This window comes from Diorhabda carinulata, chromosome 4 (assembly GCF_026250575.1).
Source record: "Diorhabda carinulata isolate Delta chromosome 4, icDioCari1.1, whole genome shotgun sequence".
Taxonomy (NCBI): domain Eukaryota; kingdom Metazoa; phylum Arthropoda; class Insecta; order Coleoptera; family Chrysomelidae; genus Diorhabda; species Diorhabda carinulata.
In genome coordinates this window covers 11,606,457-11,633,201 of record NC_079463.1, presented here as the reverse complement: position 1 = coordinate 11,633,201, position 26,745 = coordinate 11,606,457, and the positions used below count along the sequence as shown (strand labels likewise).

Genomic DNA, 26,745 nt, shown 5'->3' with positions numbered 1-26,745 from the left:
TCATAAGTAAAAAAAGAGGCTTTTCAACCACGTTTTTAATTACAGCAACGTTGTAGTACAAAAAGTAGAAAAAAAGTTCATAGAAATCACCCGTAGCACCCTTCATAGATCGCTACCTAAATAACATTTAAGTGAAAAAATTATTTTATTTGCTTGTCACCAATTGGTAAAACTGGGTTCCAAATCTGGACAATTTACATTCCATAGTGTTGGATTATAGTTACGATACTAGTTTTCAAAAAGAAAGGAAGTGTGTTTTTATGAATAACAAAGGTACATTTCCTCTCAAACAATAACACCTCGTGGTGTCCCGTATCGACCGGATCTGATAGACAGAGCGCCGCCGCTACAACGTAATTAGAGATGGTTACATTCTATTTTAACTGTTACGTACTAGCTTCAAATACAATTTCTATTATTTAATACGATGTACTTCCGTATCCGCTCGGTTTAATATCATGATGAAATAGTTTAGCGTTTTCGATATCGTAGAATCCATTTATCGAGATTCCAGATATCGATTGCTTAAGTTCCGGTTCGGCTTTTTGAACTGGATTTATGAATAAAACGATAAAAGGGGGAGGAGCTATTTTTTAGTCGAAAATAATTGATGTTTACGTTTTTATTTAGTCTACAATTGTATATATTCGATTTAGGAAAGGTAATTCATAAATCCAGTTCAAAAAGTCGAATCGGATCGAATCATTCTTATTTTTCAACACAATCTCTTTTTAAGTTTATATACTTAGTCTAGTGATGTTCCAAGCGTTTCAACCATTAAAATAAACAGTTGCAGTCTTACTCCTCCAAATATGGGCGTTTATGTCCTTGTGTAAGGAGAATCGCTTAACTGCAAGTCAAACTTTTAGGTTAGGTAACAGGAGAAAGTCACTGGGAACCAGATCTGGTGAATTTGATAGGTAGCCAATCAATTCAAATTATAATTTCACACATATTTGACATATAAATTTCCCTAGTTGAGTAAATATGGAAAAAAATTGATAAACGTTGATGAAACATTAATTTTTCACGTGAAAATATGATTAAAGAAATCTAGTTATTAGTCAAAAGTCATGATTTTGTATTTTTATGGTAAGCAGATCACAATATTTTCTAAAAAAACTTTCTTTATAATTCTTTAGCTAAAAATTACCTAGTACACATTTTTTACGTGATTTTCCCGGCAGGCATATTTTTATGTGATAATAGAAAACTATTTTTACTTATTTGTGACATATACGTTCATATTATAACGGGTAGAAAGTCGCACGCCATCTAAGGGACCTATTTTAATGTAGTGGAAGCTACAGATGCCTCCCCCATTTAACCGCGCTGGTAATAATTATAAAATTATGGAAATTATAAAATATAGTAAGTAGCTCTATCTTTAGTTGCAGAAGTTTCTACAATGCTCTAGAATTATAAGTCAGGAGCGTACAGTAGGTAGTCAAAACGTTGTAGTTACATCTTTATTTCAACAGAGTCAACATTCAAAATGAATTTTTCGTAAAACTCAAATTATTCCTTATTTACTTAAAGTTGTGAATATCCTGAGTATCGAAGCTTGTATTAATTTCGCGCCAAAAATTTGGCAGCATTTACCGTTATAACGGCACATCTCTATGTAGTAGAAACCGTTCTGGAAACCTCCTTTTAAAGTCCTAGATTCAGTTGTATCGCGTTCGGGCACAGGAGCAGCCGAAACGGGGGCTGAAAAGCTTACCGCGGCTTCCCCGCCAGCATGGGGAATGGTATGAATAAGGCGAGTATTAGGTTGAAATTTTTTACTCACTCGCGTGTCAATAGTTTTCTTCATGGTGTTAAACAAAATGTGCCACAAATGCTTATTTCTTTTGGGCTTTAGCGTTTAAAGGTATTTTTAGAATGTGGAAAAATTGTTGATACTTTGTTGTAAGATAGAAAATTCTGAAATGTGAAGAATCTAATCAAAACATGATAAGTGTTTTGATGATAAAAATTGATATTGTCATAAATTGCATCGTTATATAATGAAGAAGAATACTTTTCATAAAGTTTCCTTTGTGCAAAATGCTTCGGGGTGTTTGAATCAAAATTTTCTCATTATATTATATTCCTATAAAGGAATACAGATATTCAAATGCAAATCTACGTAGTGAAGAAATGAAGAAAAACTGTGTTTATTTTTTAATACACTCTCCATCTATTTCCACCGCTTATTTAATTTCATCGTCGTATTAAATATTTCATCCTTTAACTCATATTCTAGCTTTGTGAACAAAAAAATAGTCGGACGGGACTAGATCAGGCCTATGTGGGGGTGTTGAATCTCTGTGAAGCCACTTTCGTTTATAATAGCCTTGGAAAATGAAGCAGTGTGGATTTGAGCATTGTCATGAAGAAACCGCACACATCGGCTGATTTTCCGCGCCTTTTTTTCGATAATTTTTTGACGCAACTATCTTAGTAAATCTCTATTGGATGTCGGATCATAACCCGTCACAGGATCTCCCGCACGTACGTCATCTTCTAATGATTCTCGTCCTAATTGTTGAAAATGATGTACACAAGTCATAGTAAACAGCCTCCATTTAATTTTTGATTTGTATTGGTGTTAATCATTCGCTAGTCAAAAATTCCATAACTCAATTTGAGACATTTTGCAAAACAACTTGACTGTGTAGTCGTTCGATCTCTACTATAATGAAATTGATCGAAGTAGCAAGTTGAAACTTGCTTGTTGAGACTTATCATTGACGGATAGCTTTAAAAATGAACCAGGAAACCCTATATTTTACATATAACTCTAGATAAAATGGTAAATGAAGCTATTAACATATGATTTGTATCTTCTAACCAGAGTAAACCAATTTCTTTAAATCTATTTGCTAAAAAACTCTACGAACTGACAGTAAAAGATAAAACGAACAAGCGTTGATGGTTAGCATTGTGGAAAAGATATTTCTGGAAGCTTTTACGCATTTTAATGGTTTTATTTTGGAGTGAACGTTAAACGCAGTCAAGTTTCTAGATCAACCAGAACCAGTTCTTGTTTATACTAGCGTCTATTATGGAGAGAAATTATTTAATTCCACTTGGTCAAGTATTGATGTCTCAAAAAGAGCCATTGGGACAAGATTTTTGAAACTTTTCACCTAACCTAACTTATTTTGAAGAAAAAATATATTCATAGGGCATATCAAAAGTATAGTCTGTCTCCCTTATATTTGAGCGATTTAAAATTCGTTTTAAAACGAATATAAATCAATTTTATGAAATATTATAGAAATTTTCTTACTATTCCTCGTATTTAAATCTTGAGAACAATGTCAAGAAATCTATAGGCGAAAAGTTGTTGAATCATTCTCACTCTCATTTTTCATTTATGCTGATTTGTTAAAAAAGAATAGCTCATACGTATTTTCAAGGTCTTTTATGCCTCCATATCGATTGGAGGTTAGTTGCGTTCATAATTTATACATTATAATACTTTTTTTGAATGCGATAATTCAACTAAAAATCATCGATTTTTTTATCATATCATAAATATGACACACAATAGCATAATAGGAAAAGAAATTGTCGGTGTACAAAACATTGCTTAAGATCCTCAAAGGCAGTTTGGCAAAGTATCAGACTTCATACCTAAGTCAAATGACTTAATAAAATTTCTGAAGATGCTAGAAAGGCTTCTGGATAGATATATTAGGAACAGATTTATGAATTTTGCGTTGGAAGATCTAAAAATATTAACTCGATAGTCGACAAAGAGATGACAATGGATCCTTTTTGGATATCGAAACAGCTTCGAGCAATGTCACTAATAATGACAGAGAGAGAGAGAAATAATTTATTGTCAAAAAATTGTTACAATTTGTAGACAAAACCTTGTAAAAACTAAAAAACAAACATAAAAATAACTAAATAAAGATACAAATAAAATAAAATTTCAATATACAGAAATAATAGGTAATAATTAAGGCCCGGAATTAAATATTATTATTAGGATATAAATCGTTTACATAGTAGAAGGCATTTTCCAGTGAATATGCCCTCAAATTATTGCGAAATACAAACATTCATTTGTTTTAAATTGGCAAGTGATTGTGCATTTTTTTGCATTGTAAAATATTGAACCCTTATCTAATTCTGAACGTGGAGTAGGTAGGTAAAGGTCGTGCTCCGCATTCCTATGTGGATAGACCTTTCTGAAATTGGAGAAGCGTGCTTACGAATTAGGCAAACAGATTCAAAGATGAATATGAAGGAAGAGGCAGAATTTTCAATAATTTGAAGAGCTCCCTTCATTGAGCCCTGCTGTTTAGTCCAGGTAAATATCTAACAGCTCTCTTTTGTAGTTTGAAGATTCGCTTAAATTGAGTAGCACCACACATACCCCAGAAGGATAGGGCATATCGGGGATGCGACTCAATAAGGGCATAATAGACTGTTAAGAAGATAAGTTCAGTTCTTTGGTAACTGATCTCATCGCAAACAGGAGAAACTTAATTTTTAGCAGAAGAAACAAAATAGGGCCTAGTACTAAGCCTTGGAGCACTCCACATTCTATTGTCATTCAAGAAGACATCGTTGTATCAACCTTTACAAGCTGACTTCTGTTGATAAGGTATGACTTAAACAATGCGAGAGGTTTTAACCCTGAAACCGTAGTATTGCAATTTGTAAATCAAAATATTATAATTCGCAAAATCGAAAGCCTTAGAAAAATTGTGTAGTGGAAAAAGCGGGAGTATAAAGCTATAAATACACAAAGTCTTGCCTTCACAGTTGTTTATATTAAGTAGAGCTAAATCTGTAATGTACAGATCAGGCACATAAGCTTGAAAGCATAGTGCGGAACATTGTAAAAAACAACATCTCCAAAAACAAATTCTAAAGAGCTATACAGGCGAAAACCCAGAGTTACATAGACAACTCAAAGTGAAAATAACAACGATTTACTTTGGTGTAGAAGACATCGAAAGCGGGAAAAAATTATCCTTCAGTCACTATCATCGCAGACACTCTATTCTTTTGAGGTTGACTCTAAACTAGTCGGGCATGTTTGTGCACTCTACTTTACTCGGTTTCGGCTCTTTTTTAGGGCGCAATTCGCTTGATTATTGGGGTTTATAATCCCACATTTGGACGTTACTAATGATGCGTTTGTTGAATAAAATCCTTGGCATCTATTTTAAGACCTCTAATAGACGTTTGATACGATTTTATCGTTGATGCGCTTCATAGTCAATATCGCGAGATGAACTTTCCGCTTCGAAGCAGACTGCTGACGAACACACATTAATTGAGATACGGCGCTAAAACTGTAATGTATCTTCGGGCTAACCAATGATGTTTGACCATATTCGTTGTATTAAAATATCAAAACTAATTTGATACGTTATAGAAACTCAAGGGTCCAAGAGACACCCGGAATCAATCATCTACGATGTGGGTCCCCATTAAGATCGTTTACTATACAGTATACCTTGAATTTAAGCAGAAAATTTATGATTCTTCACAGTCATATTAATATGAGACAGAAATTTGGTAATCCTAGAGGATACGTTAATTGAAGTTAAAAATAAGGAACGTTATTATATCCTTCAACTAAATGACTAACAGATCCCAATGGTTCACACCAGGGATGAGTTAAATTAGACACAAGAGATTATATGTCTGTCTGGGTCACATTTGTTTTCAAATTTAAATAATGTTAAATGGGAAATTATTATGTCAAAACACAAATTTCATACGAACATTAAAAAAGCTTGTACCAATTTAAAACTCTCGATATGATTTTTTTATTTTAATAATTCATATAATATTTGTACCAAAAAATTTTAGTTATTGATTTAGTTTGACGGGGAAAATAAATATTTAAATAAATGATCATCTTATTTATTGATTTTTGCAAAATATCAATATTATTGGTGAGTGGTTCGTTTGGGTCCCAATAGTAAAATTATGAATCATATAAAATATATGTTGCGTTGAAAATAAAAAAAAAATAAAAGAAAAACATCGTTGTAATTCAATATTTCTTTTCTATTGCATATACAGAGTGAGTTTTTTTATGTATGGAACGCCTCAATTATCTCGAAAACGACATAACTTTGTGTGTACAAGTTTCTTGTGATACGGCCGGTATTATGGTGGTATTTGCATTGTTGTAATAATGAACTTTCTTATTTCAAATGGACCATCCTGTATATATTTTTCATCTAATGTTCCCTATAACCAAATGCCATAATTTCGGAGTTATATCCACATTTGCGTTATCTCCGCGGAAGTTAAGATAATACATTTAGGTGGCTATGACTGCTACAATAACAAATTTGGCGTTTCAATGAATTATTATTGTTGAAGTTCATTGAAAGTCACAATGGAACGTTTAATCTTTAATAATTTATATCCTAACCGAAATCCCATAACTGGTTCAGTAAAAGATTTATCCAAATCAGGGCGCAGTAAAACTGCATTAACTAAAAACAAATATTTAGATGTTTGTATCCTGTAAGAGGACGATTCACACTTGAGTACTAGACAAATATCCAGGAACTTGTTATTTTCGCAAACATCAATAATGAAAATTTTACGTGAGTGAGTTTGTAGACCTAATGATGAAAACATGTTACAATCAAAACGATCCAAATTTTAAAAGTAATGCTATGTTTTGCGATGAAGCCACTTTTTGTATTAATTGAAACGTAAATCGGCATAATGGCAATAACTAAAGAAGTAGTTTCCCAGAAGATGGACTGGAAGGCGTGGTTTTATCGAATGGCCCCCGCGATCACCCGACATGGATCCTTTAGACTATTTCCTGTAGGGTCACTTAAAAAACATCGTTTATAAAACAAAACCTACCAATAATCAGGAATTGAAAATTAGGATTACCACAGTGATAAAAAGAGTTGAGCAGTCAGGAATTTTGCAAAATGTATTGCAAGTTTTGAAAATCCCATGGCTTGTGGTATCGAAGTAAATGGACAATATTTTGAGCATCTGCTGTAATCCTCTTTTTTTGACTGTATCTTTTCTAAAATTCGTAATTTTTCTACTTCAGAAATGTGGATCTACTTCTAACATAAAACAAACATTTAAATATTTGTCTTCAGTTGTTGTAGGTTTTCTGTGGATTAATTTGAATAAATAGTTTACTGCGCTATTTATTAAGCAAAACTATACATAAATAAAGTGGTTTCAATAATCTGACTACTGTACTCAACGAATGTTAAATTACTATGAACCCAGTATCCGTGTACAAGCCGTCTTAAATACTAAATCCTACTGTAAACAAAAGTTATAACTAATTATAGAAATGGATATTATGGTGATTAGAGTCAAGTAAGTAATTTGATACATTAATGGAACTTCAAGTGTCTAAGGAACTCTTGGAATCACTTAACTATGAGGTTGGTTCCCATTAGGAATGTTCAGCCTTTAGTAATAAATCTTAACGTATACAATAATAACTAGAAATATGTGGTTCTTCACAGTTACATTAAAATAAGACAAAAAATAGGTGATTTGAGACGATACTTTAATGGAGGGTGAAATAAGGGACACTTTGTATCACTTTACTATATGATTAACAGATCCTAATGGTTCCCATCAGTAGTGGCAGTTCTTAAGCTGGTTTCTCGATTCACGATTTATGTTTCTCTTTAGCATAAGATTAATTCTTAGAAGAATTAATACAGCATAAGTTCTATTAATTTTTTTGTTATTTTTTTACTGTGTTGTTAGTAAAATCAACACATATTATACTTTCAACCACATTTCGTAATTCGAGTTGTATTGATTATAATTTGGATGGGTTCCAGAGAATATAATTGACTGCAAAATTCTATAGTTATTATAAAACGTACCTAAACTTCGCCCTATTCCGCTGTTTAATTTAAATAGATAGTTAGGAAATGAATGTTCCATTTTAAGCCACATTATTTTACATAGAAAGTTGATTAAAACTGTGTAATGGATTATGGAACTGATTTAAACCAAGAAATAGTAGAACCACAAGATTACATCAACATTCACCCTTTACTAAGTATTATCTATTATCTTTCGGTTCGTTATTCTTTCATAATTATTCCGAATTTGAGCAGATTATTAAGGTGAACAACCTGCAATGGAACAAAACTCTCTTCTTCAACAATTGTGGTTGTGTTTCGACATCAAAATGTGTCAGAAAGTTAGTATAATATTGAATATGAATCTTGGTTCTATGAATATTACACTTTTGAAATCCCAAGAAAAGAGACTTGTGATATAAAATATCTTATTTTGATATTATTTATATTTATTTGTTATCATTACATCACTTCAAGCGACTCTTCTATTGTTCAAAAGTCTATCAGTTCCTTCATGACGCGCATCGCTTTTCCTTTCACAGTGTGCAGGAGATTCCTGATTACGTTATTTTTTAGTTCATTTGTAATGGCAAATAAAACACTAAACTTTCTTCTTATTCACCTTTACTACATCATTAAACTATAAACAAATAAGTAGTGGACTGTATTTACTATTTAACTAAATTGTACTTTGAAACTAAAACATTTATCCACTCTTGCTAATTGACATAAACCAAAATACATAATATATAAATATATTATAAGATAGTAGCGCGCTAATAATCACACGCTACCAAGGACAAAAAGCAAATGTTACATTTCTTTTTCTATTTATCTTTCGGCCCAGCGCTAGCCGACGGACGACAGCAAAAAAAAGGTCTAAAAATAGAAATCACAATACAGCTTGTTGCTATGGTAACAAAATTCAGTATATGCGGCGAACAGATTAATAACAAGAAAGATATATACATATATACGAGGTGCGTTCACGACACACAGCTTCAACAGACTCATTTCTTGTTCCTTTCAATGCAGATTCGTTTCGTTATATGTTATTACCTTTCCTAATAAGCTTGAGTCATTTTCAATCGCATTCAAATTGTCAATACGAAGCGAGCTTCTTGTTGATCAAATGTGAGAATTTTTGTCATCAGTTTTGCACACACTTTTCGCATATTAAAATTTTTATTCTTTGTCTATTCTTATAGATTCAGATCGAGCAAAATTACTTACTTTTTCGATAATTTCATCCGTTTTTGACATGGAAGGGCGACTCGAACGTGAATCATATTCAACATCTTCTAAGCCATTAGTCCAGTCGTTATAGGGGGTTGACTTCGGAAAATCAACATACCCAGTATATTACCACGTAGAAATTTGTATCTTGGCAACCTAAAACACATATAATTGGATCGTCGCAAGTATTGTAGTGAATTCTATTCTCTACAATTTTTATATTCAATATTTTTTCATACCTTGAACTGTTTTCGAGATAGAGCGCGGGGTAAGAGAATAATCTGAGGTCAATTGGTAGTCCCGATCCAGAACTCGAAATATTAAGATTATAATTTATTGCTAATTATATAATTATCATTTTTTGATTAGTTTAAGATTAAATTCAATCTTTTTTTCTGATAATTCTAAAATATATCAATTCAATAACAATCATAATCTTTCGGTAATTGAAAAATTAATAAGGAACATACTTAATTACATTATAATTATATTCTAATTTACACCAATAGCACTCGAAGTAGAAAATAATTAATAACATCTTATTTAGAAACTGTAAACTCTTAAATTCTTTCATAACTTTAACAATTATACTTGGGAATCGGACCCCTATTATATGCACTAAGTCAACAAAGTCGAATAAACCTGTACAGTTATCAAATATTCCACCAACGAGTGAAACAGCTCAATCGCGTTTATTATCAAATTCAAACTTGTTTAGGGCATGATCTAGAACCCAGGAATGGGGTCGGACAATGCGTAACGAATTCCTGAAACCTATCATGACTATTTTACCACCTGGTGCTCTTTAGCTTACGACCAATGTATTAGACAAGCTTGTTTCAATGTACCATATCAGACTGATATTAATGATAATAGAAACTAGACCTAGAAATCATAAATGACTTGGAGATAAACGTCGTTGAAGACGGTAATTAAGAGGAACTTCAAATTCTGCAGCAGAGGGACGATGACGAAGATGATGAAAAAGAAGAAGAAGAAAAAGAAGAAGAGAATTGAAATTAGAATTTGTTCTCGAAATTTTTATTAATTTTGACAATAATAAATCTATAAAATGACACGTTATTAAATAAATTAACACTTAAACATAGATAATTAACAAAGAAGAAATGAACTCGATCTAAAAGTTAATGAAAAATGATAATTATACATTTAGTAATAAACTATAACCTTAATATTACGAGTTTTTGATCGAGACTTCCAGTTGACCTCAGATAATTCTCTGATCGCGCTCTTCACGTCCTCTATCTCGAAAACAGTTTAAGGTATACAAAAATGTTAATTATATAAGTTATAGAGAATTGAATTCGATTTTTGTGACCTTTCAGCCCTGATTTTAAAACTTGCAATCATCCAATTATATGTGAATTTTGAGAATAGTTTTAATATAATATAAGATACAAGATTTCATGTGGTAATATACTGGGTATGTCGATTTTCCGAGATATTCACCTAATTTGACCTAAGATGACTGGACTACATCTTAAAAACACTTAAACCTTTCAAAAACACGTGGACGCGGTAAACATTCATTACCATATCCTTATTTCAATAAATTATAAGGTTTAGTTCCATGCGAAATCCGTTGGTCTATTTTTACGACCAAAACAAAGAAACAACCCTTATACAATCGAAGGCAGCGGCTACAATAGTTTGTCTATAGTTAACCTTTAGCGCATGCCTACTTTTTCTGCAGCAACGTTAGTCTCGTTACTTAATAGCCACACCTCGTACTGTGAAAGTTACGCGGAAAGTCGACGAACTTCAAACTTTAATCCATTAATTTTGTCAATTGCAGTGTGAGCTGGTGCATTGTCCAGCCAAATACGGCCATTTTTGCTTGATTTATTTACTCAAACGCTGCAATTAGTTCGCATAATACTCGCCGTTGATGGTTTTTTCCTTTCTAAAAACACCGACGCCTGCAAATGGAACGGTTATTGCCTTCTTTGGAGCCGGTTCTCCCTTTTTGATCCATTTTTTGAATGTTTTTTTATTTCTAGTGCGAAGTGGCTGTATTTCTGTAACATGGCTAACACTCGATGGACATCTTCACGACACTGTTTTGGTTCCATTGTGAGCAAACGCGGAACCCATCTTGTGCACAGTTTTCTCGTGACCAAATTTTCAGATAATATGCGATGTATCGCACTTTTTGAAATGCCTACTGTGTCGCACTTTCAGTAGATCATCCAGTATCACTTTGTGGATTTTCTCCAACATTGCTGGAGAGTCGAGAACCATTCCATGGGATGTAGCATTTCTAGTGCAATTTACACGTTTTCCTGGATAAATCATCCTGATTTTAGATCTCCTTCAATAAAAAAAATTACGAAAAACAGGTATTTTGATAAAGACTGAAATATGTCAATTTTTTTACATGTCTTTAAAGTAATGTATTTGTCAGATTTATATAAACTTTCGTCGATATAGATATTTCTGATTGATATTGCAAAAATTGTAATCCAATGACCGGTTTCGATGTTATTGTATCTCATCAGTATCTCTCTAGCAAACGATCTATTCAAAACTGTTGTCAGCGATGTTATTTGGTACAATTAAAGCAAACTCCCGATATACCTGTTTTTCTTCACGAAATTATCATGTCTCTTGTTATTTGTTCTTATTTTTATCAATGCTAATTTCCTGTTATGCTTAGTAAGCATACAATATACAAAATAGAGAATAATATACGAATATTTTGATGATAATTGCTAGTTCAAGTAATTGCTTACAACAACAATTCTTTCCTGTCTAATTCACTTGAATATAGATATTTTATTCTATTGATAATATGCTGATTAATTTCATGTTTAATTTTCTAAACTTAAGAGTTTATTGACCGTAAATGACATTGAAATTAATTTAAATAACTTCGTTGTATAAAAGGAACTTTTGAAACGTTTTTCGTGTCTTTTCATGGTAACAATGAAAAATAAATTTTATTGTAAAACAAACGTCTGGTTCGTAAGGGTTAGTTCAAGGTCAAGATATTACTGTTGACTTTAAATGGGAAATCAATATTCATTTCTGATAAGGTAACTGTTTTCTAAAAGAAAAAGAGCAATTTCTTTTGATATTTTAAGGTCGAAATTCAAATGTGATGCACACGAAAGATAATTAATAACAATTCATAACAATTGTGTAAATGAAAAATGACTAAACTATATCCCGCGACGAAGTCTACAAGTGTGTACAAGCCTTTAGACCACAACACTAAAATTAATTGATAATTAAAATATTTATGCAGTAAAAACAACACTGCAAAACGCAACCAGATCTTTTATTTAAAAAGATCGTGTTTACTGAGTAGTGAAATTCTATACTTTTGTTCTACGATTGGCCGTCGTTGTAGGTCAGATCTGGTGAATACGGTGGTTGGTCAACCAATTCGTGAAGTATAGTCATTGTGATCATCGAAATGTAAAAGCAAAGCATAAGCAAATATATTTCTTATGTTGATAAGTTTTGACATCTTCAGTTTAAGGTTGGAAACACTCGTATTTTATTATAAAGACCCAACGCATCAAATTATTGTATCCTTTCGAAGATTTTTTATCACTTTTTGTCACCGGTCCTGTTCTAATTTGCTCTCGAATGCAAAGTTTGGCGGATGTGACGACTATTTGTAATTATTTTATTTTGTTTCTGTTCATCCTTTTGTGACCGTTCTAGGAAGGAATTAATGTTTATTTGTGGCAAACTATAGATCTCCACGAATCTATTAAACTTATTCTATTCTTTCGAAGGCTTTTTATTATATTTGCCATCATTTTCACTGATATAGACCGTGAAGCCAGTCTAGCTCTAGTATGTGCTCGAAACCAAAGTTTGGCGGATGCGACGGTTATTTGTAATTATTTTATTTTGTTTTTGTTAACCTTTTTGTGATCGTTTTTATAAAGACAATTTCTAAGAAGGGATTTCTGTTTATTTTCGTCAAACTAGAGATTTCCAAGAATCGAATCGAATTATTTGATTCTTTCGAAGGCTTTTTGACACTGTTTACCACCATTTTCACTAATCAAGATCGTGAAGCTGGTCCAGCTCTAGTTTGTTCTCGAATTCAAAGTTTGGCGGATGCGACGACTATTTGTAATTATTTTATTTTGTTACTAGAGATTTCCAAGAATCGAATCGAATTATTTGATTCTTTCGGAGGCTTTTTATCACTCTTTACCACCATTGTTAAAAATAATCTGCTGAAATGTATTGCTCTTTCATTTTCATTGCACTTAGCATAATTTTTTTGATCCAGGAGGTAAACTCTGATATAACATCATAAATAATTTCTTTCTAATCGTAAAGTACGGATTAATAAAAAACGAATTTAGTAACAGTTGGTGTAGAACATTTTCTATTGGTCTATTGCCAAGAAAACTTATTTTCAATATACAAAATTGACATATTTGAATTCCAGGTGCTACCAGGGCTTTACGTTGGAAATTATAGAGATTCTAAGGACGCTGCGCAACTTGCAAAGTATAACATTACACATATTTTAGCTATCCATGATACAGCAAGAAGGATACATTCGGTAAGTAAATTAACATATATCAAAGTATGTAATGTTGTTATCGTCAATTCGATCATTTTTGAATCAATTGACACAAGTTAGATTTTTCACCGTATTGTCACGAACTCGTACACTGATATAGACCGTGAAGCCGGTCCTGTTCTGATATGTTATCTGAAGCTAAAGTTTGGCTATTTGATTATATGTATATATTTTTTGTTTCTGTTCACCTGTGACCGTTTTTGAAGGTACAATTCCTACGAAGGGCTTTTTCTTTATTTGAGGCAAACTAAAGATTATAAATTGTTATGATACTATATGAAACGAAGCTATAGCAGCCGTAGGAGTAAACAATTAGCATTGCGAATATAACGGGACAATTACATGTTAATACAAAATCCTTCTCAACAATGGACCTCCATATCATTAGGTCCTTTGGCTTAGCGCATCATCATGTAATTCCCACAGTGACATTGTCCAACCATTTCATTTTTGACCTACCTCTTCAGCCATTTCAGTTACTCACTATGGAGCATTGGGCCTTGCAACGTATCTGGTATATAGTTTCTTAGAGATGTGATGTCGGTCGACATGGAGTTGTTCCTAACAATAACCAAATCTTCAGATGGGTGAAAAACTTCAGATCGACTGGAAACATACTGTATAAGAAGTGTAAGGACACCAGAAAATATTGAACGAATAAGAGAAGCACGCAGTAAGAATCCCAGGACGTTACGTATTCCCGAAAAACAAACATTGTCCAACAAGTGATTTTTATGTACGCGAAGACACGTTTTAATGGTAAGAAATTCTTTGTACAAATTTGCAACATCTGAAAATCCAAGTTTTTATTCGCGACGTATTGTTTTGAGGGAAGAAAACATCGAAATTATCGGCAAACGAAAACCTTATATAAGGAAAGTTTAATCGAACAGGTGACGGTTTTCCCATATTGTAAACCCAAAAGCCCCAATATAAAATGTAACATCTGTTCAAGGGTAAATATAATTCCGCTATTTCCTGTTTCAGGATAAACACTATCTTTGCGTGATGGCGTCCGATTCTCCAGATCAAAATTTAACTCAATATTTCTCTCTATGTAACGATTTCATTCACGCGGCCCGAATTCGAGATGGAAATGTCCTCATACATTGGTAAGCATCCAATTATTTCAATACAACAGGGCATTGTTCTCGATGGAACAAGGGAAAATCTATTAATAATGAATAACATAGTTACACGTATGAAAATAACAAGGGAATTTCGAGCTACAATGTCTTTATACACTATCCTTCAAAGTATAAGACTTAATATGCGTTATATTTTCATAAATACCTCAATGATGAAATATTTGATGAGATTATTAATAGAATTAATGAAAAAACAACTACTTCCTGGCTATATTCCGCGACGTACATTGAATTACGTTACGTAACATCGATTAGTTTCTTTGTATAGACACACATCTTTTATAATTGGTAATTACAAGTGGAAACGCGTAAGGATTTTTTACGTTTTTTGAAATGTATCTAATACAATATTCGTCGAGGCCTATAGACATGAACTATTCATTTTTTCCTTAAATAATCTTGGGTTTATTTGATTTAATAACGAACATATAAAGGCTCGTGCGTTTCGATACCCAAATTATAGTATTCAAAAACTGAAGGAAAACTACGTTAAGAATATAATGGATATCCCAAAATTAACGCAAGATTTCAAATAGAAAACAAATGTTTGTTTTTTGAATGTAATTTTTTATTGAATCATCAAGTCCATAGGGTGAGGTTACTTTTTGGAACACATTAAACAAAAGACCTCCACTCGTTTGTCGAAATTTTCCATGACCATTCTGCATAAATGCTGAAGAACCGCATAAAAAACGAGAGAGTACACGACCTGGAAATGTCTCATGCATCAATTGAAGTGTTTCATGGTTTGTACCGATCATTCTGTGGTTGGAACCACTTCAATATCATCCATCCAATTTCGGCAACTGTATCATGTAGCAATATCGAGCACCTGTAACAGTCACTGCTTGATCAGCCTCATTTTGAAAGAAGTCTGGTCCAATTATACCTTCAGCCCAAAATTCACACCAAACAGTGAAACGTTGTGGATGAATTTCTTTTTCGACAATCACATGTGAGTTCTCAGAACCCCAAAAGCGACAAAACCCATAAAGGTGAAAGAATGTATTTGCTCGCAAAATCAACATCCATTTGTTGATGCTCGATAATCCATTCAACAAACACTCTTCGTTGTGTATGGTCATTAGGCTTCAGATTTTGTGTTGTAGATTGAATTTTATAAGCATGGAGACGAAGATTTTTATTGAGAGCTTCTCGAAATTTGAAATTCTTGTCGACGACGCCGAATTGAGAATCATGGATTGTCACAGATATCACTAAGATTGCGAGAATGATACGTATGATGTCAAAAGATTCAATATGCATCTATGAAGCGATTCAGGCAATTATTAATGATGAATTTCAATTTTACATTATCTTCATGCGAATAAAATTGTTACTCATTTGAAATCGGGCAAAGATCTGTCAAAAGCTTCAAACTTTTAAGTTGTGAGAATTACATTAAAAGGTAAAAACCGAGAGACAAAGGTCTTTGTGAAGGGTAAACTAAGAAGAAATAAGTTAAATAAAATAGAAAAGAGTGTCTCTGGTATAATCATATCATTGGTGCTGTTCGTTAACAACTAGTGAAAAAAATTCAGGGTGTTCCGGGGCTTGACGGTCTAAGAGATATGTAGCTTTGTAGATCGTTGTACATATCAAAGAAACCGTTTGCCATAAAGAGACATTCTGAAAAAAATTATCATAAATTGTAATTATTTATTGAAAATACTTACAGGAGGTATTAAAACACATAAAACATTTCTAATTTAATTGCATACTGTCCAACGGCGTGTTAGTTACATAAATAAAGCTACCATAGTCTACGGAAGATATTTCTTTGAACATGGAAGAGTATTCCAAGATTCTGCCTCATTTCATCACAATGGAAGTTTATTCTATCGATCATTTCGTTCCTTCTGTTTACTGGTGTTGTATATATCAAGCTTTTAACATATTCCTAAATTAGCGATTAGTTCCTAATACATCGACATTACAATCCTTGTAGTTTGTGTTTTTTGCTTATTGTAAACTTTTATCAAAAATAATCGAAAAAAAACATTAGGCTTAGTATACACTCCTGTATTACCTCTCCCGTTGTCCTGAATGTTTTTGACATTTCGTTTCTGATTCTTTTACCATCATTATATTTTTATATATTCCGTTATTCTATCTACTTCTCTGTTTTATAGGATCTTACATTATATAATTCCTGTATATATTATTTAAAGCATTCTCAAAGTCTATGAAGCAAAGGTGGGTCTCTCCTCCTGATTCTCTTATTCTCTCACAAATTGGCCTTCTTAATGACTATATTTGTTGAGAATTGATTAAATTGACAGCTGACCCGACCTATCCCAACCTTGACCCTATTTTGTTTTATAAAAAGTCAAAGTTGGTAACCATGTTCATGTTAATTTTTAATTTAGTTAAGTTGGCAGGCGATAAGCACTTTTTGATATGTTCACGCGACAGCGAAAAAGAGAAATGAAATGGCGACAGGCAAACGTGCTCCAATTTGTAATCTTAAGAATTGTTAAATATTGAGCAACAATCCGACGATTGTTTAGCAAGAGTTTTGTTAATCAAAACAAGTATTGTCAGTCGATTCAAAAGGTATTTTTTTAAAACTCTGTTCAATAAACTGAACATTTTGTCAACTTTAAACTTCATCATTTCTCAATAAAGAACCCAAACCCACTGAAAACAACATTATTTGTATAGAAAAAATCGCGATTCATTGAAACTGATAAGAGGGCTGCTACTAAGTTTTGAGATATGACAACACTGATGTTAATATGTCAAATTTGACATTACAATCATAAAGTTTGTCATCATATATCACTTCGACTTTTGGTGACACAGCACCATCTCGAGCCATCACAGGATGATTTCCGTGAAGGTTGTCCAAAATCGACTATTGTGCCAGAAAACAGCGTTGCTGTGCATAAACTGATATTGCAAGATCGCCATGTGACGTACCGTGAGATTGAGACATACTTGGGTATTAGTTCCACTCAAATACATTCAATATTGCTTGAAATTTTAGCTGTGAAAAAGATTTGTTCGCGCTGGATACTGGATAATTTCACAATCGCTCAAAAAAAACTCTTGTCGATTGGTGCAAAGAAATGCTGAAAAAATTCAATCGCGGTGCTTCAAAAGACGTCTATAAGACCATCGACAATATGGTTCTTTCCATATGAGGCAAATCGAACAAAAGTTTTTCGAGTACGAAGCACATCGCATTTTTTGCAGAATAACTGGAGATGTCATCACCGTTCCATCAGAACAACGTAGTACGGTTAATTCTGAATGGTACACCAGCATTTGTTTACCAAAAATCATGTGAAATTGAATTTCATCATCAAGAGTTACCTCAATCGCTTCATAGACGCATCTTGGAACTTTTTACATTATACGTATCATTTTAGCAATGTTAGAGATATCCATCGTCTTTAAAATTCGATATAAAGCTACTCGTGAAGTACTTTCATCGCCAAACACCCATTGTACTTTGTTGTTCGAACAAACCTCGAAATAAAAGTAGATCAAAGCGCTCACATAGATAAATTCATATTTCGATGTCGAAGCGTATGTACTACTATTTAGTCTGTGATAACAGCAACTCAACTGTAGTCTAGTTACGTGGCATCTCAAAATAAACAGATTGTCCCTGGTGTTTCTCTTTTATTAATTAATTAATATTCTCAAAACTCGTTTTGTTCAAGTTATAAACTTAAATACTTTGGTTTCTGGGTAAACAGTAAGGATAATTACAAAAGGTGTCCCAGAATAAAGACAAGATTCAAATATGTCGCCATTTATAGAGTAAAGTGTTGACAACCCTGAAAAAAAAACAAATCGACAGCTGACAGTTTAAGGTTAGTAAAAATGAAGTTTTACACGACGGAACAACATGTCTTAATTAATTCCAACGATTCCGACTATATTTCATGCAAAATAATAAGAATAGTGTTTTAATTTTGGAAACTGTGAAGAAATTCATTAAAAAATTCCGTGAGACAGGATCCGTTGAATTTCAAGAAGCTCTCAATGAAGATCTTCGTCTCCATGCTTATAAAATTCAATCGACACAACAACTGAAGCCTAATGATCATACATAACGAAGAGAGTTTATTGAATAGATTATTGAGCATCAGCAAATAGCTGTTGATTTTTTCTGACAAATCATTCTTTCACCTTTATGGGGTTGTTAATTTTCGCTTTTGGGGTTCTGAGAACTCACATGTAATTGTCGAAAAAGGAAATACATCCTTAACTGTCACTTTTTGGTGAGCATTTTGTTTAGAAAACAGCAATAAGTTTAAAAAAAAATCGTAATTTTATTTGATAAATCTAAAAGTTTAAAAATAGGTTATGAAAAAAAGTTGTACTTTTTATTGTTTGTGTCGGGTTAATTATGTTGAATAATGAGAAACAACACAAAATCGACAAGATCGTGAATTTTATTTTACCCGTAAGGAAATAAAAATCACGCATAGCCCAATAAAAAACCTACGTTGATTATATACGATATTCCAGAGATATATCGATCGGTTTTACCTACTAATAAATAATGTCGTATAACACTATAATTTATCTGCTCTAATTGCTATAATATAACAAACAAAAATGGAATTAGACAGCTAAATTATCGAGAAATAAAAATATCCTATTTCAAGTCATTATAAGTGGAAGGGGGGATTATTTAAAATTATTTTATTTATTTAAAAGGCTAGTTGTGTGTTCTAATAATCAAAACGTTCAAAAACAAAAGTCACACCCTCTCAGGGTGAGAAGATCGGACCATAACTTACTAGCCCCCGACAAAAAATTAACCTTGAAAAAGCAAACAAACGAACATAAACGATTCGGACACTAATAAGTTAAAAAATGGTACAATTACTGTAATAAAAAGTGATACAGTAAACAAAACATGGAAACTATTTCGCAAACACATTCTAGAATGATGGAAAAGAATTCAAAGAACAGCACCAAACCAAAAACTCAGCTATGGATGAATGAAGAGATTCTGAAATTTATGGAACAGAAGAAAATGCGAAAACAACACAGAAGAATATATATGTATATAATGATTTGGGTTCTCGTATACACTGCGACCCAAAGGATCTATTGTTTCCCACTTTCTTGCTGCGATACTGGAGAACCCAGTGTTTTCAGCTGATTCATTAATCCCACTACTTTTAAAAAGTCTAGAATGTGGGATGGCTTCAATTACCAGAGATCTTCGTCTTCTATTTCAAGTGTTTGTTGAGGCGACAGTGCCTTATTAGAACTTCTGTTACTAGTCGTAGATTGTTCTTACATAGGTTGTTACATCCAGCAAATCTACTCTGGTTATAGTTTCCCAGAAGAGTCTTTGCCTGTCTCATCCCCCGTTGGATTTTTTACGTTTTTTAAAATGTATCTAATACAATATTCGTCGAGGCATATATACATGATCTATTTATTTTTTCCTTAAATAATCTTGGGTTTATTTGATTTAATAACGAACATATAAAGGCTCGTGCGTTTCGATATCCAAATTATAGTCTTCAACAACTGAAGGAAGACTACGTTAAGAATATAATGGATATCCCAAAATTAACGCAAGATTTCAAATAGAAAACAAATTTTTTATTGAATCATTAAGTCCATAGTGTGAGGCTACTTTTTGGAACACATTAGACAAAAGACCTCCACTCGTTTGTCGAAATTTTCCATGACCATTCTGCATAAATGCTGAAGAACCGCATAAAAAACGATCTGAAGGGCCAATTCTAATCACCATCATGATCTGTATGACATGTGGTACCGAGCATTCTGTGGTTGAAACCACACCAATATCATCCAATTTGTCCCAATAATTTGTTTTGCTCCTATCTACCTTCTTTTCCAGTGTTTTTTCCATTGTTCTGTAGCTGATACCACAGACGGGTTCAGGTCCCATGAAGGGCTTGTCTGCCCTCTGTATTCCGAAATCCATTGTAGGGTAATTTTATTTTTCTTGCCTAGCTCGTTTAATTTTTCTAGGCAATCCTAAACTAGAGCTTAGAGCTTCAATGGCTGCTTGACTATCGGATAGGATGATGATATCCTGTTTGCGATAGTTCCTTTCTAGATTGAAATGAACATATTAATCAATTGCATAGATTTCTGCTTGAAAAATGCTTGGTGCGCTACCCAGAATTTCAGAGTGCTTGGTTCTAGACCCATACATTCCTATTCCAGTTGCGTCTGCTGTTTTTGATCCGTCCGTATACCATTCCAAGGCACTTCTGTTCATTTCTTGTATAGTATTTTGGTACCACTTGCGTTCACAGTTTATTATTGAGGTGAAGTTTTTCTCGAAGGTAAACTTTTTCGATGCAACGTCCTGAGGCATGTTCCAGGGTTGGTCATTATTTAGAAACGGGTTTTCTTTGATGATTTCGTCTCTCAACATTTTAACTGATGTTTTCTCTGCCAGACTTTCCAGTATTACGTGGAGAGGTGGGAGATTTAGAATCACTTTTAGTGGAGCTATTGGGCAAAATTTCAGGGCCCCAGTTGCACATAAGTAAGCCAGTCTTTGTACTCAGGATATACGAACCAAAAAGAATTAGAGATCAAAATTGAGTCTGCCAAAAATTGAAAGGCGAATAGATGCAAGGGAAAATACATAATACCTTCAATAAGGTCAGAGAAGTGACTGGTCTGTTCAACGAAAAAAACCCCAGTATCTGGGGGTGGTGACATTCCAGTAGAACTACTAGAATTCGCCATGCTGATGATGATCTGCAGGGTCTTTAAAATGTAGTGGGAGAGGAAATATGACTGAATATAATTGTTGCTAAGATGTAGTTTATGGCTTAGCTAATCGCGTCACTACAGATAAATGGACATAACGTTGGAAATTTTTTAATACCTAGGACGCTACATCACAGAGCAATTTGATACGGATAAGGAAATTGAATGCAGAATTGAATCGATCCGACAGTTAAATACCGAAAACTGTTATGTCCCTGGAGGAAACCGTTAACGTTTACTACAACTTATTTTGAAGTTGAGGGCCGCAGAGGCGTAGAAAGAAAACAAATCTCCTGGTTAAGAGACATCTGGGAATAGACAAGCATACATAGCATCGAACAATTGTTTCGAGTGGCTGAAAACAGGGATCAGCTCGCCATTTTCATTACCAACGTCGGGAGAACCTGTTAACAAAAAGTTGCGTTTTCAAATAAATACTTTTAAGATTGATTGCTGCTACATATGTCAAATTAGCTTTCACATATTTCAGTATATTTAACACAGTCTCTATTAACGGATATAACCTTACACAAACATAAATTTGTGTCTACTATACAATACGAGGAAATACCAACGTATTAGAAAGTACACAATCGATTTTTGGTTTTTGGGATGCGCGTGGGATAATTTCCATTGACTATCTAGAAAAAGGAAAAACTATCAACGGCGGATATTATGTAAGCTTTAGCCCCCTCGGATTATTTTCTGTTCATAGACTTGATAAAATAGCTCGGCGGTGAAAGATTTTCCAACAATGAAGATGTGATATCGATAGTTAATGCCTATTTAGAGGAGTTTGACGATTCTTATTATAGAAAGCTACAAGGAGATTACGAAGAAAAATAAATATATTTTTTGTCTTTTCTTTGTTGGGCCAGATATTTCTATACCATTCTCATATATCTTCCGTTTATGAAAGTATGTGCAGTCGATTTCGCAACCCTCGCAAGAAATTGCCATTTTTCAGTCAACAATGTGAAGAATTTTGGGTCGTGACTTTTGCATGGGTATCGATAATGTCCAATTCTTTGACGAAGGAGTATGTCAGCAAGCAACATTGTCGAATTTGGAACGATACCGATCCAAATGAGATCCGAAATATCTAATATATGTAGTACAAATCACTATTTGGAATGGACATCGACAAAACCATCATCATCTACCACGAACGCTATAGATCGATGATTACATACTTGGCATGAACCACAAAAAAATAACCATAGAAGAAATGCATAACTCTTAATCTCATCAGTATAATTTGGAATTTCTGATCTGAACAGGAAACATGTACAATTTGTAATTTACTTTTTCCAAACGAGAATCCATTTTTGCTCAATACTAGTGGATTTTACGTTAAAAAATAGGGAAGGTTCACTTCTATTATCATAAATACAAAGAAATTTTAAGGTAGTTCTAAATGATTTGGGAATGTCCACTCGAAATAACTATTTTTATGAAATGCTGAAAAAATTCAATCGCGGTGCTTCAAAAGACGTCTATAAGACAATCGACTATATGGTTCTTTCCATATGAGCCAAACCCAACAAAAGTTTTTCGAGCACATCGCATTTTTTGCAGAATAACTGGAGATGTCGTCACCGTTCCATCAGAACAACGTAGAATGGTTAATATATGTAGTACAAATCACTATTTGGAGTGGACATCGACAAACCATCATCATCTACCACGAACGCTATAGATCGATTATTACATACTTACAATTACAATTTGGAATTTCTGATCTTAACAGGAAACATGTACAATTTGTAATTCACTTTTTCCAAACGAGAATCCATTTTTGCTGAATACAAGTGGATTTTACCTTAAAAAATAGGGAAGGTTCACTTCAATAACAGTAAATATAAAGAACTTTTAAGGTAGTTCTAAATTATTTGGGAATTAACCGAAATAACCATTTTTATGACCAGGTCCTCAAGTGGACACCACAAGATAAATCTAGAATCTGAAGACCACGAAAAAGCTGAAGAGGAAAATAAGGAAAAGCAGGAGATATAACAGAGAAACTATGGCAAGGTTTCTGCGGTTATGTTACGTTATGAACAGTAGAGCTAGGTCCACTGGTTGAATCGCATTGGAATTTTGAAAATTCTCGACGTTTCGGCTCTTCTTTTAAAGCCAATATCCAGGCGTAGGTGTAGGGTGGTTACTAGTTCATTGATAAAAAGTGATCCGATTCCGTGGTCTCAATCTTCCTACTCCTACTCTTCGAAATGGAACGCTGATTCTGAGCTAACTAATTCGAGCTCTACTATAATGAAATTGATCGAAGGGGCAAGTTGAAACTTTGGTAAAACTTATTGAGACTTAAAACTGACGCCTACGAACGCACTCTATTTACTAAAAGAACCCAATAACTCATGATGTTTCATAATCGTTAAATATATTTTTTAGCCTTGCAGGAATGTCTCGTAGTGTAACTGTAGCTGTTGCTTATATAATGACAGTTACTACATTGAATTGGAAAGAAGCTTTGAAAGTCGTTAGAGCTGGAAGAGCAGTCGCCAATCCGAATTTGGGTTTCCAAAAGCAATTAGAAGAATTCGAATGCACTAGATTACTTGAGGTAACTTAAACAGTGAAATATTATAACATGTTTTCATGATTAGATGATGTTTTTAGTTTTCATTCATGACCTAGTTTTGAAGCTCATTTTTTCTTTACTTTGTCACATCATCGTGTTCTGAAGAGGAAAATTCTTTTAGCTGGTAATGATTGATTGTTACATCTTCAATCAATTTGACTTAGAGCACAACTTTTGTTGGTTAATGAATCTGGCTCATCTTCAAATTTCTGATAAAAGCTACTCGTGAACCTGCCCACCATATTGCTCGAAATTACTTTGCACCTCAGTAGAAATATCTTTTCCGCTAGTGGCACCGATAAATGTACTGCGTACATTAATAGAATAGAATAATTTTAGAAGATATATGTTTGAACCCCAAATATTGTTATAATTTCATTCGGTTTTCATTTCAGGAAAGGAGACGTTTAAAAGAACGTTTTCCTAGTTTAGCTTTAGTTTATAGAGATCAAGAGCAATGTTCTCTAATGCTCAATAATTACGAAGAATTGTTACAATCGCGATCGATATGCGAAGGAAAATGTGCCTTAGGTGAACAATGTCCTACCGGACTTTGCCGATCCGGAAGTACTCAAAAACGTACTAGAAGAAGAAGTAGTAGATCGCAATCCGAAATGCGAAGAAGTCCGAGTTCCACGAGTACGAGTAGTAGTTGCAGTACGAGTAGTAGTAGACCCAGGTCCAGTCCGTCGGGTCTAAGAAGTTTTACCGGTAAGATATTTAACTACATTTTAATCAAAACTGCTTAGGTCATCCCTTTACGGTCGTTTTTACACTAGGTCATCTTTTTATGGTCGCTTTTACATTAGGTCATCTTTTTTTGGTCGCTTTTACACTAGATCATCCTTCTATGGTCGCCAGGTCAAGCCTTTATGGTCGCTTTTACACTAGGTCATTTTTTTTGGTCACTTTCACACTAGGTCATCTTTTTATGGTCGCGTTTTTACACTAGGTCATCTCTTTATGGTCACTTTTACACAAGGTTATTTTTTTATGGTCACTTTCACACTAGTACATATTTTTATGGTCACGATTTTACATCAGATAATCCCTTTATGGTCACTTTTACATAAGGTCATCTTATTATGGTCGCTATTACACTAGATCATCCTTCTATGGTCGCGCTTTTACACCAGGTCATCCCTTTAGGTCACTTACATTAGGTCAACTTTTTATGGTCGCTTTTACACTAAGTCAAATCCTGCAATTTTCTTCGGAGTGTCACATTTACAGACGATTTAAATGAATCACACTGTGTACATGTTACTTCGGACAAAAGTTTAGTTGTCAAAGTTGAAGTTTCTCTGATAATCTACATCCTGTGAATTCAATTACTGCGTTGTAGGATCTGCTCCACCTTCTCGATCCGGATCAAAAGTTGATCTTAGTACAATGGGATCATCTGGAACTTTAACCGCCCCATCTACGCCCTTAGGAAGTCCATCAATATCGCCGAAACGTCGGGGTTTGGGCCCAGAAAAAATTGCAGTACCTCTTGCTTTAAGAGAAGATGATTGTGACTTATAACCTTCAGGGGATGGTTTAAAACGTGACGATTTTGGAAAATTTTATTTAAAATTATACATTTTGGCGTATTCCTTATAACTAAATATTGTAAAAATAGTAAAAGTTGTCTTTTCGTTGAGTTTGTTTTAAAAATTATTGCAAAAACATTTGAGAAGTAATTATCAGCTCACATATTTAGAAAGTACTAGGGGAACTCACTATTTTTAATTGAAAATTTCAATCATAAGTTTATCCTGACATTGAGGTTAAGACTTTGACACTAATGGAGCGGTCAGTAACCAATCCGACGTACTAGACCTGATCGAAAGATTTCTGGATATTCATGAAGATGGCGAAGGTACACTGTTGATTGCTTGATAGTTTGAAAATTAGTAATGGCGTTGAAAAGAACGTTAGATACACCATATAATGTAAGAGTGTCAAACTAAACATTGGTGCATGTTCGGAATACATTCTGAACGAAGCAAATGGATCTAAGACGATCAAAAGATATTCAGAATTATTAAAGTAGAGCTAAACGTAAATTTTTTTATTTTGGAATTTAAGTAAAAAGTCATATATTTGGATGAACAAATCTAGATATTTCGTATAGATCCCTAGTGTATATTAAATAAACATCAATTTTTAAGCGTACAAATAATTATTTTAATATGTAAGTGGTTACTTATCTTTATTTATTTATTTTTTCTATCTTATTCTACAATATGTTCAGCCCACCTTTTTAAATATCTAGCACCGTCCATGTCTCCGTAAGACCCACCAAACCAAATAGTTCTTCATGCTCAATATTTATATGTAATAATATGTTATTATCATTCAGTTTTATTTTCTTTCTTGCTCATTGCCTTTTACATCAGTGATTATATCAAGAAAAATCAAAAACATAGTTCGAGAGAGATTATAGGTTATGATAACTTTCATAACGGACAAGAATACGTAAGGGAAAGTAGGGTAGCATCAAACACGATAGCAATAATAATTTTACAACAAAAATCTTCTAATACGTTAAAACAATATACAAATTTTATGAAGAAAAAGATTTTAAATTTCTTAAAAAGTGGCCAAAGAATGGAAATTAGTACTCTTTTC

At 33.4% G+C, this 26,745-nt stretch overlaps 1 protein-coding gene across 2 annotated transcripts; it reads left to right on the top strand.

Annotated features, from left to right (window-relative positions):
• The first annotated feature begins 1,669 nt into the window (after positions 1-1,669).
• On the top strand, positions 1,670-25,774 carry LOC130892973 (dual specificity protein phosphatase 22). 2 transcript variants are annotated; one of them, XM_057798732.1, is made up of 6 exons: positions 1,670-1,762; positions 13,510-13,626; positions 14,635-14,759; positions 23,940-24,111; positions 24,525-24,840; positions 25,475-25,774. In XM_057798732.1, exons 1-6 carry the CDS (start codon positions 1,742-1,744, stop codon positions 25,654-25,656), a joined length of 933 nt encoding a protein of 310 aa, XP_057654715.1. In that variant the 5' UTR covers positions 1,670-1,741; the 3' UTR covers positions 25,657-25,774. The 2 variants fall into 2 exon arrangements, with proteins under 2 accessions (XP_057654715.1, XP_057654716.1); XM_057798733.1 differs by lacking the exon at positions 1,670-1,762 and adding an exon at positions 12,341-12,576.
• Positions 25,775-26,745: the final 971 nt, after the last annotated feature.